The sequence below is a fragment of the Phascolarctos cinereus genome, unplaced genomic scaffold (genome assembly GCF_003287225.1).
Source record: "Phascolarctos cinereus isolate Bilbo 61053 unplaced genomic scaffold, phaCin_HiC Scaffold_2;HRSCAF=192, whole genome shotgun sequence".
Lineage (NCBI taxonomy): Eukaryota > Metazoa > Chordata > Mammalia > Diprotodontia > Phascolarctidae > Phascolarctos > Phascolarctos cinereus.
This window is the reverse complement of record NW_027555625.1, coordinates 206,971,668-206,986,996: the sequence shown is the minus strand read 5'-3', so window position 1 is coordinate 206,986,996 and position 15,329 is coordinate 206,971,668. Positions and strand designations below refer to the sequence as shown.

The 15,329-nt window shown below is 41.0% G+C and overlaps 1 protein-coding gene across 2 annotated transcripts in view; it reads left to right on the top strand.

Annotated features, from left to right (window-relative positions):
- PLCG2 (phospholipase C gamma 2) overlaps nt 1-15,329 on the top strand; it is a 163,016-nt gene that overhangs the window by 7,453 nt on the left and 140,234 nt on the right. Inside the window, exon 2 of one of the 2 annotated variants that reach the window (XM_020992634.2) lies at nt 1,422-1,683. The exons of the other annotated variant lie outside the window; for it this stretch is intronic. Within the exon in view, the coding sequence (XP_020848293.1) occupies nt 1,491-1,683 (193 nt within the window). The 5' untranslated portion in view covers nt 1,422-1,490. The remainder of the gene's footprint in view (nt 1-1,421; nt 1,684-15,329) is intronic. 2 annotated transcript variants of the gene reach the window in all.

The window sequence follows — 15,329 nt, the reverse complement described above, 5'->3', positions numbered from 1 at the left end:
TACAAAGGCAAAATAGGAAAACTGCTCTTGTCCCCAAGGAACTCATGTTCCACTGGGGAGACACCCCAGGTTAACAGCTACACACCGACACAGTGATTTGAGGAGGAAGAGTATGTTTAAAACTTTGAAACTGAGCTGGTCTTTGGTGAGGCTGCTTACTGGTTCTGGTGGGTCAAATGATTTTGTGGGTATAGGAACTCCCAGAGAACACTCTCTCTACCAATACAGATGGGCAGGGGCAGCTAGCTAGATGACACAGTTGATAGAGCTCCTGCCTTGGAGTCAGGAGGACCTGAGTTCAAATCCAGCCTCAGACACTTGCCACTTACTAGCTGTGTGACCCTGGGCAAGTCACTTAGCCCCGATTGCCTCACTAAAAAAACAAAAACAAAACAAAAAATATAGATAGGCAATTCTTCCATAACTTTTACACTCAGAGAGACTTGCCTGGGCTCACTAAGAGGTTAAGTGACTGCCCAGAGGCCACAAAGCCAGGATGTAGCCGAGGCAGATCTTGCTGACTCTGAGGCCAGCTCTCTTTTCACTGTCAAGCTGCTTCTCACAATTAAAATTAAGACATATTAATAAAGGAGAAATTCCCATGGCGATGGCTTGTTGCCTGTGTCAGTTCCCAAGCGTATTCTGCATGTTTGTGATAATGAAATGTCAGTTCTCTCTGAGACCAGCACCACTCTTCCTGTAGGCAAGTGCTTTAAGTAGCCTAATCTCCGTAGAGAAGGCTTTTGAAGCATTTTCTTTTATCTGATCAGTAAGCATTGATTAAACACTTACTGTATGCCACAGTGCTGGAGATTGGGGATGAAAAAACAAAAAGGAAAATGGCCTCTATGCTCAAGATGCTCACATTGTACAAATGTAAAATGATGGAAATAGTCCCTCTACCTTAGCAACAAACATACAGTTGTCCTAAGAAGTGGCAGGATTATAATGTTTTGTAGTTAAGGGGGTTGCTTGGCTTATTCAAAGTTAGGAGATGATCTTTCTTTCGTTGAGGACTGATACTGCTCCAACCAGCCTACGCTGTATTGTATTACTACCATCTGTGTTAGTGGTTACTCTTAGTTACTCTGCTGAGTATTTGAACCCTGGAAACCTCCCCTATCAGAGAGGGCTGTCGTCAGTCAAGGAGTGTTTATTTAGTGCCACCTCAGCCCTGGGGATACAAACAAAGACAAAAGATAAGTTTCTGTTCTTATAGTCTAATGGGGGGGGGGGACGACATGCAAACAACTATGTCCAGACAAGCTCTATCCAAGGTAAATTGGATATAATCAGGTGTGAGTGTGAGACATGGGGGTAACTCATCTTGTCCCATTAACTGAATTGAGAAAAGTTACAGAATATAGGGTTATATAAGACAAGTCATAGACCAATTACTGTTTTCCCTCTTCTTTTTCTAGCCCATCAGAGAAGTAGCCAGGTTTCCGTTTTTCCTCATTTTGCCCGTCTTTTGAAGAATTTTATTTAAAATGACCGCCAAGATCAGCTTAGACACACTTCCTGAATACGAGAAGAGTCAGATCAAGCGGACCCTGGAACTAGGAACTGTCATGACTCTGTTTAGCCTCAAAAAGTCTAACCCTGAGAGGAGGACGGTCCAGGTCATCACAGAGACCAGGCAGGTGGCCTGGAGCAAGACGGCTGACAAGATCGAAGGATTCTGTGAGTATCTGCCCAGAAGGCTGGTCAGATGGGATCTTGGAATAAGTCCCTCACTTCCCACTGGCTTTGGCTAGACAGCTTCCAGGCTCTTTGCTGTTTAGGAATGTGGCCTGAGTCACACAGAGGAGGAAACTCACCTTGCTGAATGCTTTTCTTTGTCCGTTAGTGGAGATACATTAGTATTTTATTTGATGCTTCTCATCAGGAACAGCAGCTCATGGTGGAGGCTAGAAGGTCAGTTTGGACACCCCAACCTAATGCAAGAAACTGAAAACAGTCTCAGAACCCTGGGTGGCAGGCAGTGGGAAATTTGGGTCAATGAACCTTTTTCAGACGAAAGGAAAATATGTTTTGCTTCCTGAGGTGTAGTGCCAATTCACTTTTTCTTTGAGAAAACTTATGTTAATGGATTTCACTTAATTGAACAAAGCAGTGAAATGTAAGATGATGGGTTTATGGCCAGGAAGACCTTAGAGGTCATCTAGTCCAACTGGCCAGTGTTTTAAAGATGAAGAAACTGAGGCAAAGAGAACTTAAGTGACTGCCCTGTCATCATGTAGGTACGATTGCAGAATTGTAGGTTAAAAGCTGGAAGGGATTTTAGAGGTTGTCATGTGATGTTGAGATGCAGTGGCAAGAGCACAGTGATCTGGGCTCAGATTCCACCTCTGATAGCAACTACTTGTGTGACTTTGGGCAAGCCACTTAACCTCTGTGAGCCTCAGTTTCTTCATCTGTAAACTATGGGTGTTGGATGGCCTCTGAGTTCCCTTCCACCTCTAAGAGCTAGGATCCTTATTCCTACCCTCCCAGGTTAAGTGACTTGCCCAAGGTCACACAGGCAGAGCTGACATTTGAACCCAATCATTTGGTCTCCAATCAAGCGTGCTTTCCACTGTACTTCTCTTCTAAAGAGACACATTTCTCAATTTTCTTATTATAGTCCACAGTGAAAGATTGTGAGTCCTTACCCTCAGTAGGAAGTGGAGCTTGACCATGAGGGATCTCCATCCTCCTCAGGTGGTACGGCGGAGAGAGTGCTGGACATGAAGTTAGGAAGGCCTGAGTGCAAATTTTCTCTCATACTTAACTAGCTTTGTGACCCTGGGCAGCTCACTTAACTTTTCTGGGCCTTCATTTTCCTTATCTGTAAAATGGGGAAAATAATAGCACCTACCTCACAGGGTTGTTGTAAAGATCAGATGAGTTAAAATTAGATTACATGTTAAGTGCTTTTCAGACCTTTCAAGGACTTTATAAATGCTAGTTATCATTGTTATCATTGTTTCAGTGTACATTTGGACTGGCAGCTGTTGCTATATTTCTGACTGCCCTCCCAACAGGTTGCAATACTATGGGAACTAATTTAATAAAGTAAGAGGTTTTAAGGGATTAATTTAGTCAGGCAACAAGCCTTTATTAAGCATGTCTTAGGTGTCAGGGGCTTCCTTTTTACTTAATTCCTCCTTGATGATCTGTGGGGCAGTGGGGTAGTCCCAGACATCTTGAAAGCAGAAGTCCTTTATCTTAAAAGTGTGGTATTTTATGTGTGTGTGTGTGTGTGTGTGTGTGTGGAGATTTGGGGGACAGGCTGTGTGTGGTGACAGTTGATTTGTTACCTAATTTAATTGATGTGCGTCCCTGTTATGGCATCATCTGGCCGACTCTTGGGGCTGAGCTCCTTTGCACTGGTGCTTGGTGATAGACACGTGAGCCCAGCCATAGTATTGCCACAGCAACCTCTTCAGCGTGGTGGTGCTGTGCGGAGCTTGCACTCTGTCTGCATGGGCTCCAGCTCACCTTCATGTCGTGGTGGAGTCGCAGGGTGGGCCATCAGCAGGAAGTCTCTTGGTTTTCATTTTGGTTGCACTTGGCTTGCATTCTCTGGTTTCGAGGTGAGGTGTCCTGGGATCCTGAGGGGGCCCTTCTAGACAGAATACTGACTCTATAGCCCAAGGGCCTGGGCTCAGATCCTACCTGACATCGACTCCCTGTGTGCCATTGGGCAGTTCCCTTAATTCCCCTTGCCCTCAGTTTCCTCAACTGTAAAGTGAGTGGAGTTGATGAGTAGATGGCCTCTGAGCCGGGTGGTGTGTTGGCTGGTTATAAGAGCCAATTGTCAAATTTTCAGTTGGAGTGTTTACACCTTAGAAATCAGCAGATGCTGCAAATCAGGGCTTGGTTTATTGTTTTGTCATTTTTTTTTATACTTAAGAAAGTGATGGAGAAATGTTAATAATGCAAATAAACTTTAAAGGGGTGTCTTGCCCAGCCAGTTCCTGAACATTTACCAGCACACCCTGCTCTGAGTTCTTTTCCAGTGCTCAGATCTATGAACCTGTGAAGCTGTGGTCATCTGAGGGTGATACACTCTGTATTTTGAAAGAGTGATTATGCTGAGGGGTCTGAGAACTTTCACATTTAATCAAGGCTTTGAGTTAGCCTTAATACAGAATGTTATCGCTGTCTGCAGGCCTCAGGCAGGCATTTGTCAAGCACCTCTGGTATTCCAGTGTATGAAAGCAAGAATCTGAACATGAGGCAATAAAGGACAGAGCCCAGGTCAGGAGTCAGGAGATCTGGGTTTGAGCCCTACCTCTGTCATTATCTATCCCTGTGAGTGACCCTATGCAAATTTCTTAACTTCTTTGGGCCTCAGTTTCTTCATCTGTAAAATGAAGCCCTTGAATTTGATGTACTCTAAACTTCCTTCTAGTTCTGAATTTCTTAATGGGCACTTGAGAGAAATGGAGTGGGAATTTTTTATTGGCTTGGTTGAAAGTGAATCTCAGGCAGGCCCATCCTGGGAAATCCAACCAATTCTTTTAAAACACTGTTTTATTAATGTTTGAAAAATTTCCCTGTAATTTCACATTGACACTCTTCCTGTACAACCACTAAATGGAACCCTACCTTATAACAAAAAAGTATAGTTAAACAAAACAAACTAACATACTGACCATGATTAGCAGTGTTTGCCCCACTGTGTACCTGTAGTCTACCACCTCCCTGCTAAGAGGAGGAAAGTGGGTTTTACCATCAGTCCTCTGGAGTTGAGATTCTTAACACCTAAACCTGAGCATACTGGTGGGACTTGGAATTATTTTATTTTCTTTCTCTAGCAATAGCTCCTGATTCCCTGCATCAGGTGGGAAATTTGGCAGGAATAGCGCTATTAAAGCCACAGTTAAAAAGACCAAGAAAGCTGCCCCTACATAGAATTTCTCCTTGTTTTTCTAGGGCTTTCAGATTGCTCTTGAATCTGGTTTTCCTTCCCTGAAGTTGGGGTGCTGCACTTGCTTTCCTGGGGCAAACTCTGAAACTTGCTGCTTTCTCCATTGTGAGACAAAATAATTCCCTCTTTATGGAATGAGAGCTACTGTTTAAGTGTGTGAGTGGGGGAGGGGAGATTTTCCTTCTGTATCTAAAACCCCACAGTTTAGGGTGGTGTGGGATGTTGAAGAGGAAACATAGCTTGTAGTTTTTCTGCCTCTCACTACTGTATCTGGAATAGATGTGTTCTAGCCAAGTTGACTGTAAAGTGAAAATCCAAATATTGACTTCCATTTTTCATTTGATTCTTACCTGAAATAGGAGAGGTGTTATTGCTTCCCTTGCTGTGTTCCAGCTGTGTGCCTCCCCCTCTCCACACCTCCCTCCTCCCACACAGCTGGACCTGACAGAGTAGAGCACCAGAGTCTTTAAGGACAAGGCACAGTATTCTCTGGTTGTGGGACCTGAAGGAATGGAGTGGGGCTCCCAGTTCAGCTGGCCCTGACATAAATGAGTTTCCTCTGCAAACTGGCCTCTGATAGGATCAGAGATTTAAAGCTGGGAGGGACCTTAGAGGTCTGACCCCCTTATTTTACAGATGAGGAGACTGAGGCTCAAGAGAAGTTAAGTGGCTTGCCCAGGGTTACACAGCTAGTAAGTGCCTAAGGCAGGATTCAAACTCAGGCTTTCCTGGTTTCAAATCTGTCTGGCACATAGTAAACACTAAATAAATACTTAATGGCTGAGTGACTACACCAGCCTCCCTTTGCCTTATCCTGAGGCTCAGGTGGCTAGAGTTGACAAAGTCTCTTCTGTGCTCTAATTTTAGTCAGATGCAGTGGCTCATTCTCCCGATGGACTGATGCCACCTTAGTCTAGAGTCTGGCCTTTAAGTAGAGCGTTAGAAGAGGGAATTGTGGCTAAAGAGAAACAGAAGCAGGATTTTGGTGCGTCTCATCTGCAGGACTGGGTGAGACTGATACAGAAAGAGCCATCCATGGGCACCAATCATGGGATGGCTCAGTCTATCATACGTATCCATGTGTAACTAAGTCCCAAAACAGGTTCAGTGGGAACTTGCCAGAGCTGACTGACGAGTTTTGTTGAGATCATGATATTTACATTTTATACAAAGCAAGTCCACAATAGTCCCTTTAGTGAGTGGGGGAATTATGTTTTTAAATAATATCTTATTTCTCCCCAATTACATGTAAAAACAATTTTTAACATTTTTAAAAGTTTTGAGTTTCAAATTATATCCTTCTCTCCCTTCCCTCTCCCCTCCTTGAGATGGCAAACAATCTAATTTATACATGTGCAGTTATGTAAAACATTTCCATATTAGTGATTTTGTGTGAGAAAACTCAAACAAAAAAAGGAAGAAAGTGAAAAATAGTATGCTTCTGTCTGTAATCAGATGACATCAGTTCTTTCTTTGGAAGGGGGTAGTATTTTTCATTATGAGTCTTTTGGGATTGTCTTGGATCATTGTATTGCTGAGAATAGCTAAGTCATTGACAGTTTTTTATTGTATGGTATTGCTGTTACCATATACAATGTTCTCCTGGTTCTGTTCACTTCACTTCGAATCAGTTCATGTAAGTCTTTCCAGTTTTTTTTTCCTGAAATCATCCCGTTTGTCATTTCTTATAGCACAGTAATATTACCTTACAATCCTATTACCACAACTTGTTTAGCTATTCTCCAATTGATGGGCATTCCCTCAATTTCCAATTCTTAGTCACTACAAAAAGAGCTCCTATAAATATTTTTGTATAAATAGGTTGTTCCCCTCTTCCACTTTTTAAAAAAATCTCTGTGATACAGACCTAGTAGTGGTATTGCTGGATCAAAGGGTGTCCACAGCTTTATAGTGCTTTGGGCATAGTTCCAAATTGCTCCCCAGCAGGCCTTTATTTCTAACAGAGAATATTAAATGATTAGGTCTTCTTGTAGCGTGGTTCAGTCTTGAGCTTTCCATGCCACTGCTGATTGGCAGGCATCCGCTTTATGTGAGAGTTTTGCTTGCTTAAGCCAGGCTTCCAGATGCAGATGTTAGTTGAGGGTCATAATGAATAGATCATGAACATCTGTGGATAACCTGAACCTTTCCTCCTCCCCTTCCCTAGGATGCCATCCTTCTTTACCATAGGTATCAGCTCCTTACACCTTGCAACAATTTTGACTGCAGGTTCCCCCAACTCATGACCCTTTCTCAGGTCACCAGAAATCAAAGCACCCATCACCTTGTCCTTCCAACCCCAGCCTTCCTAGGAGAGATTTGGAAGGCAGGGAAATATTTGTGTTAGACAGTGACAGAGACAGTGTGTGTAAGTAGAGGCAGCATGGGACAATGGAGACCCCATGGGTTGGATTCCTGCTCTGTCCCTTCCTCTCTGAGTGACCTTAGGCACATTTTTTAGTTTTCCTGACCTTCAGTTTCCTCATCTGCAAAATGAAGGGTCAGACTAGATGACATCAGAGTTCCTTTCCAGCTCTGGAGCTCTGGTCTTATAAGTTCCTGAGGGCGTGACTTAGTGGTAGTTGTGAAAGAAGATGAGAAAAGGGAAAGAGGAGAAATGAGAGGAAGAATGAAGGAATACAAAAGAATGAGAAGAGTCTATGTTTTCAGTCAAAGGAAATTATCTTTCTTGGCACTGTTTTTAAAAGAAAAATCTAGATCTCTTATTAGGGTGGGGGGCTTTGGGTGTGGAAACTAATTTATAGTCTTAGAGTTGCTTGGAACATTGGGAGGCTAATCAACAGTATCATGCTAGTGGTATGTGTCGGAGGTGTGACCTGATCCTAAGTCCTCTTAACTCCTAGGCCGACTCTCTACATACCATATCAAGCTGTAGAACCTCTCTGACCTTGTTAAAGGTAAAAAAAAATGTATTTCACATATGAACTGTGTACAAGCCAGGCAAACCACAATTTTGCAGCTATTTGAAATTGGTCACGAGGTGAAGAATTGAAGCATACATTATGCTTGACCCTACATCTTAGGACCCTGTCATTCTTTGGCAGATATTGAAATACTCTAATTTCTTAGTGAAATTTTAAACTTCTACTTAATTTTCATACTTTGTTTGATTGCTAGGTTCTTAAGTTAGGCTTTTCTTTTTTTTTCTTTCTTTTTTGGTGAGGCAGTTGGGGTTAAGTGACTTGCCCAGGGTCACACAGCTAGTGTCAAGTGTCTGATGCTGGATTTGAACTCAGGTCCTCCTGACTCCTAGGCTGGAGCTCTATCCACTGTACCACCTAGTTGCCCCTCCAAGTTAGGCTTTTCCCAGGAAATTTGTGGCTCATCTTGGTTTCTAGGTGGGGGATGTCTATAGTTAGGAATGCTTTCATGAACATGGTGCGTTGAAGGAACAGTAGCTTTGGAGTGGCAGAACTTGGGTTTCCATCTTACCTTTGATCTTTATGACCAGAATGACCTTGAAAAAATCACTTATCCTGGACTTCACTGTCATATCTGGAAAATGAAAGAGATAGATCTTTTTCTTATAAATTTGAATCACTTCCTTATGTGTCTTGGAAATTAGACCTTTACCAGAGAAACTTGCTGCAAAGATTTTTTCCCCTAGTAAATTGTTTCTCCTTTATTCTTAGCTTTATTAGATTTATTCATGCAAAAATTTATATTTTATGTAATCCAAATTATCTATTTCATCTTCAGTGATCCTCTCTTTTCCTTGATGGTCATAAAGTTTTCTCCTATCTGTAGATTTCAAGGGTAATTTTTTCCATGTTTCTCTAATTTGTTTATGATGTGACCTTTTATATCTAGGTTATGTACCAAATGAGAAATGGTCTAAGGATATGAACAGACAGTTCTCAAGAGAAGAAATTCAGGCTATATGTAGCTAAATGAAAAACAATTTTCAAATCAGTTCTAATTAAAGCAATTCTGATGTTCCAGATCATACCTATCAGGGTGGCAAAGATGACAAGAAGGGAAAGTGATAAATGTTGGAAGGGCTGTGGGAAAATAGAAGCACTATTAGTAGACAACCATTTTGGAAAGCAATTTGAAATTATACACAAAAAAAATTACTAATTGGTACATGCCCTTTGACCTGGCTATACATGTACTGCTAGGCGTATAACTAAAAGAGATCAGAGAAAAAGGAAAGAGTCTTTAACAAGCAAAAACATTCATAGTAGCTCTTTTTGTGATGGCAAACAGCTGAATAAGTTGTGTTATAAATGTGGAGTACTATTGTGCTGTAAGAAATGAGGAAATAGATGATTTCAAAGAGATATGGAAAGCCTCATATAGACCAATGCAGTGTGAAATGAGCAGAATTATGAGAACATTTTATACAATAACAAGAGTCCTCTCATGAAGGGAAAATTATCTGTAAATGTTTGTAATGTAAAAATAAAATATATCAAAATTTAGAAGCAAAAATGAAGGGTGGAATCTAGACAGCCTCTGAGGCCCTTTCAGGACTAGTTCCATTATCTTACAAAATGTGTGCATTACAATTGCCTGGCTCTTTATTCTGAAAATCTCTCTTCTATTTGCATTTTCTTTGACATTTTCTTTTTATTAAGTTGTATCCATCCAAGTTGGGGGTAGAGACTTGGTGGGTGGGGGGCAGTATTTTCTGGTGTACCAACAGTTTTCATGGCCTTCTGCTTTGTCCATGATTTGAAGACTGGTGGTTATGAAGAATGTCTCAGACACTTTTATGCTATTCAGCATTTTAATCAATGAGTTGGGTGAAGGCAAAGATGGCAGGCTTATCAGATTTGTAGATGACTTGAAGCAGGGAGGGATAGCTAACATGTTGGACACCAGAATCAGAATGCAGAAAGATTGTAATGGGCTAGGACACTGCACTTAATGTAATATGATCTAATTTAATTAGAATAAATATAAAGCTTTATACGTGGCTGAAAAATCAACTCCACCAGTTTGGTTTGGGGATGGGAGGTTGTAGTTAGACAAAAGTTATTGCAAAAAAAATCTGAAAGTTTTGATGGGTTATAAGGGAAACGGTATGTCAATAGTGACTTAGCGCCAAAAACCAAAGCAAACCCCCCCCCCCAAACCAAACCAAACAAAAACCAGTACTGTCCTACGCTGCTTTGAGAGGCATAGTATTTAGAACAGGGGATGTAGTGATTCTGTTGTACTTTGGCCTGGTTAGACTACATCTTAAGTGTTGTGTTCAATTTGGGATGCCATGTTTCAAGGAATACATTAATAAGCTGGAGAACAACAGGAAGGTAACCGGTATGTTGAAGAACCATTAATTCTTACCTTATGAAGAATGGAACTGGAGATATATATCCTGGAGAAGACTTGATGTGATTAGAATTAGCCAAAAGTGGAATGGGTTGTCTTAGGTGTAGTAGTGTCCTTCTTATTGGAGGTCTTCAAGCAGAGTCTGAATGACCTCTTTTCAGTGATGTAGAAGGAAATCCTGTTCAGATACAAATTGGACCAAATGTCCTGTAAGCTCTTTTTCTACTCTGAGATTCTGTGATTCTGAAATAATTCTTCATTCTCTGTGGCTACAAGGGGTTGAATGCCATTACCCATTAGTAGTGGATCCCCAGATATCACCTTTGCTATTGAAGGTGTCTCTGATTGCCAAGCCACTGTGAACAGCTTTGAAAGATCATGGAGAACAGATGAAGTCATGTAGGACCATAGACGGGCAGATGTCCTCAAGGTCCCCTAAAAGAGAAGAGAACAGAGTTCATAAACTGTAATAAGACCAATAAACTTGATTTCAATTCTTGGAAGGGTTCTAGATTATACCATCAAAAAGATAATTAGTGAACATCCAGAAAAGGAATTGGTGATTACAAAGAGTCAGCATGGCTTCATCAATAACAGGTCATGCCATATTTATTTCCTTTTTCTTTTTTTCAAAAGAGTTACTGAACTGGTAGATTGGTGAATGCTGGAGATATAACTAGCAAAGCATCTGATAAAATCTTATGCTATTTTTATAGAAAATGTGGAAGGGTATGGGCTAGACTGTAGTACAGTTCAATGGATTGAAAACTGTTCACCAAGTGTCTAGTCATTAATGGTTCGATGTCAGTTTGGCAGGATGTCTCTAATACAGTGCCCCCAAGAACCTGTTCTTAGCCCTGTGTTGTATAACTTTTTTTAAATCAAAAATTTGATTCAAGGAATGGCTAGCATGCACGTCAAATGTATAGATCATACTAAATCAGAAGAGATAGCTGACACAGGATAAAAAAAATCTCAACAGGATTAAAACTTGGGCTGACTCCAACAAGGCAAAATTTAATAGAGTTAAATATAGTGTTCTACATACACCTGGACTGAAAAAAACTTTACGTGGGTTCCTCCTTTTGGTTCCAGTTTTTACTTACAACATCACTAATGTGAAAATATGTTAAATGGGAATGCATATGTATAGCCTATATCAGATTGCGTGCCTTCTTAGAGAAGGAGGTAGGGAGGGAAGGGGAGAAAAATTTAAAACTCAAAAGCTTATAGAAGTGATTGTTGATAAATCAAAATAAATTAATTAAAAAAAAACACTTTACAAATAGAAGATGTCTAGATGTGACTAGACATCAGTTAGTCTGAAAAATATCTAGGGTTCTTTAGTGGACTGTAAGCTGGTTTAGTATGAGATAACGCTGTGGTATGGAAGCCTAAAAAAGGAAATACAATCTTAGGCATCCTCAAGAAAGAGACATGGTCCATGATGAGGGATCATAGGATCTTTTATCTGGGATTCTCTTGATGAGTTTATCAGATTGACTGGGAACCTCCCTGATAACCCCATTACACATCTCTGTTTGCATATTGTTTTTCCTCATAGTAGAATGTAAATGCCTTGAGGATAGTGCCTGGTGCATACTTGGCACTTGATAAATGCTCATTGATTGGTTGATTGATTTTGTCTTTGTATATCAAGTACCTAGCACATATCCTGGTAGGTTCTTAGTAAGTGCTTTGTTAAATTGGCTGCTGGTGGCACAGTGGATAGTGCTGAGCTTGGAGTGAGGGAGTCCCGAGTTCAAATCCAGCCTCAGATGTTTACTAATTATGTGACTCTGGGCGAGTCACTTAACTTCCCTTTGCCTCAGTTTCCTCAACTGTAAAATGGGGATAATAGTACCTACCTCCCAGGGTTGTTTTGAGGATTAAATGAGATAATATTTGTGAAATTGCTTAGCACAGAGCCTACTGGATAGTAGGGACTTCATGATAAATCAATAAACATTTATTAAGGGCCTACTATGTGCCAGGCATTGTGTTGCTCCTTCCTTTCCTTTTCCCCTTCTTGAGTAGAATAGAATAGACTGTCTTAAGAGAGAAGTTTTCCTTCGTCTCAGACCACATCTAGAGTATTTGTTCAGATCTGGAGAACACAGTTTAGGAAGGATGCTGATAAACATAGAGAATATTCAGAGGAAGGCAGCTGAGATGGTGAAGGACACATGTTGTGCAGAAAAGATTGAGTCCATTCACTGTGAGCTCCCTCTTTTCCCCATCTCGTCTCACTCACATGCTTTCTGCCATTATTTCCTCCTCTACCCCAGTGTTACGTGATGTAAAAGTAAGGCTTTCCTCCTTACCAAGACATACCCTTCTACCTGCTCAGGTAATCCAATTCCATCCTATTTTCTTCAGCAGATTGCTCCCTCTGTCATCCCTACTTCTTTTCAATCTCTCTCTCTCTCTTCTCCTCTCTCTCTCTCTCTCTCTCTCTCTCTCTCTCTCTCTCTCTCTCTCTCTCTCTCTCTCTCTCTCTCTCTCTCTCTCTCTCTCCTGTCTCATTCCCTACTGCCTACAAACATGCTTATGGCTCCCCCATCCTTGATCCTTCCATCCCCACTAGATATCATCCTATCTCTTTTGCCCTTTGTGGCTAAACTTCTTGAAAAGATCATCTGCAATAGATGCCTCCACTTTCTCTACTCTCACTCTCTTCCTAACCCTTTATAATCTGGCTTCTGACCTTATGATTTCATTGAAATTTCTCTCTCCAAAGTTACCTATGATCTCTTAGTTGCCAAATCCAATGGCCTTTTCTCAATCATTATTCTCCTGGATCTTTCTGTAGCCTTTGGCACCATTGATCATTCTCTCCTCCTTGATACTTACATTTCTCCAAGTTTTTTTTTTTATTGGAAATCACCCTTTCCTGATTTTCCTACCTGCTTGACAACTCTTGAGTCTTCCTTGCTGGATCCTCTTCCAGATCGTTTCCTCCAATCATAGATGTCCCACTGAATTCTTTCCTGGACCCTCTTTTCTTCTTCTGTACTGTTTCACTTAATGATCTTCTCAGCTCCCATGAATTTAATGACCATCTCTACACTGACAATTCTCAAATCTACCTATCTTGTCAACCTCTCTCTTAACTTCCAGTCTTGCATCTTCAGCTGCCTTTCAGACATTGAACTAGATGTCCAGTAGACAACTTAAATTCAATCTGTCCAAAACAGAATTCATTATCTTTCCCCCTAAACCCTACCTCCTTTCTCCCTTCCCTTTTATTGTAGAGGGTGTCACCATCCTCCCAGCTTCCCAAGTTCACAACCTAGGCATCATCCTCAATTCCTTATTATTTCTCATCTGATTTATACAACCTATTGCCAAGGCCAGTTGTTTTCAACTCTACAACATTTCTGGAATACACCCCCTTCTTTTCTCTCATACTGCCAACACCCTGGTGCAGGCCCTCATCACCTTACATCTGCCCTGTTGCATAGGCTACTGTTGGGTCTGCCTGCCTCAGATCTCTCCCCATTCCACTCTGTTCTTCATTCTGTTGTTAGAGTGATTTTCTACTCCATAAACTCCAATTGTTTCCATTTGCCTCTAGGATCAATATAGAATGCTGTGTTTGGCTTTCAAAGCCCTTCTTAATGCAGGCCCCTTCTACTTTTCCTGTCTTTTTATACCTAAATCCCTGCCATGTACTCCTCATTCCTGTGACACTAGCCTCTTTGCTGTCCATGAACAAGATACTTTATCCCTCTCTGGTCATTTTTTTCTGGTTCTCCTGAGGCCTGGAATGCTTTATCTCCTCGTTTTTGCCTACTAGCTAAAATCCTATCTTGTACATGAAGCCTTTCACAATGCCTTTTAATTCAAGTGCCTTTTCTTGTTAGTTATTTCCTATTTATCCTGTACATAGTTCGTGTGTATATACTTGTTGTCTCTCCCATTAGATTGTGAGCTCCTTGAAGGCAAGGACTGTCTTTTGCCTCTTTTTGTATCCCCAGCACTTAGCACACTGTCTGCCACATAGTAGATGCTTAAATGTTTATTGATTTGATATTAAAATGGGTTGAAGGAACAGGGCATGTTTAGCCTGGAGAAGAGAAGATGAGAAGAGGGAAGGTGGTTGTCTTGAAGAGCTGTCATAGAGAAGAGGGAGTAGACTTGGCCTGAGAGGGCAGAACTTAGGATTGTGGGTGGAAGTTGCTTAGGGATAGATTTTGGCTTGATAACAAGAAAAACCTTGTAGTGAATGGAGCTGTCCAAAAATCAAATGAACTGCTGTGGGAGATAATGTAACTGTCTTCAAACAAAGGCTGGATGACCACTTCTCAGATATGTTTGTGGAGGGAATTTTTTTTTCCCCGGTATGGATTGGACTTGAGGACCAGTGGGGTCCCTTTTAACTTTGAGATTCTTTGAATCTATGACTTTCCAAGGCACATACAGTAAGAGAGAATGTACATGTATGTGTGTGTGTGTGTATACATACATATATAAATAGATAGATAGATAGATAGATAGATAGATAGATAGATAGATAGATAGACAGATAGTACATGGAGGATATTACTTCGTCTGTGGGATGAATGACTCTGTGTTGTGGGGTAGGGACACTTTGTAATACGTTGTCTTAACTGTGTTTTGGTTGGTCCTAAAATTTGTTTTTGGTCCTAGGATATCTATATTTTATTCCTTGTCCACAGAGAGTAGGCACTTTGAAAGCCTCTTCATCGATTTAAATGTTTTCACAAAATAATTGATGATTTCAAGCCATGGGATGCTTTTTAAAATGTCTTAGCCTTGTTTCTCGGCCTAAACTGAAATCCTTCCCTTAGGCTATCTGGTCATTGTGTCACAAATAATTGAATTTGCTCATAGTAACCTCTGGGCTAAGTGAATGGGAATTTCAAAGAGGGAAATTTAGTTTTGAAGTAAAAGAAAACTTCTGGATAATTAGAACTACCCCAAGTGGAAAGGTCTGCCTTGGTTTTTTTATTCAGAGGCTAGATGACCACTTGTTGCAGAGGGGATTCTTTTTGTAGGTATGGGATGGGCAGCATGGGCTCTGGGGTTTCTTTACAGCTCAGTGATTCTGTAATTATTCTGGTGATCCAATCATGTCTGATTCAACAAG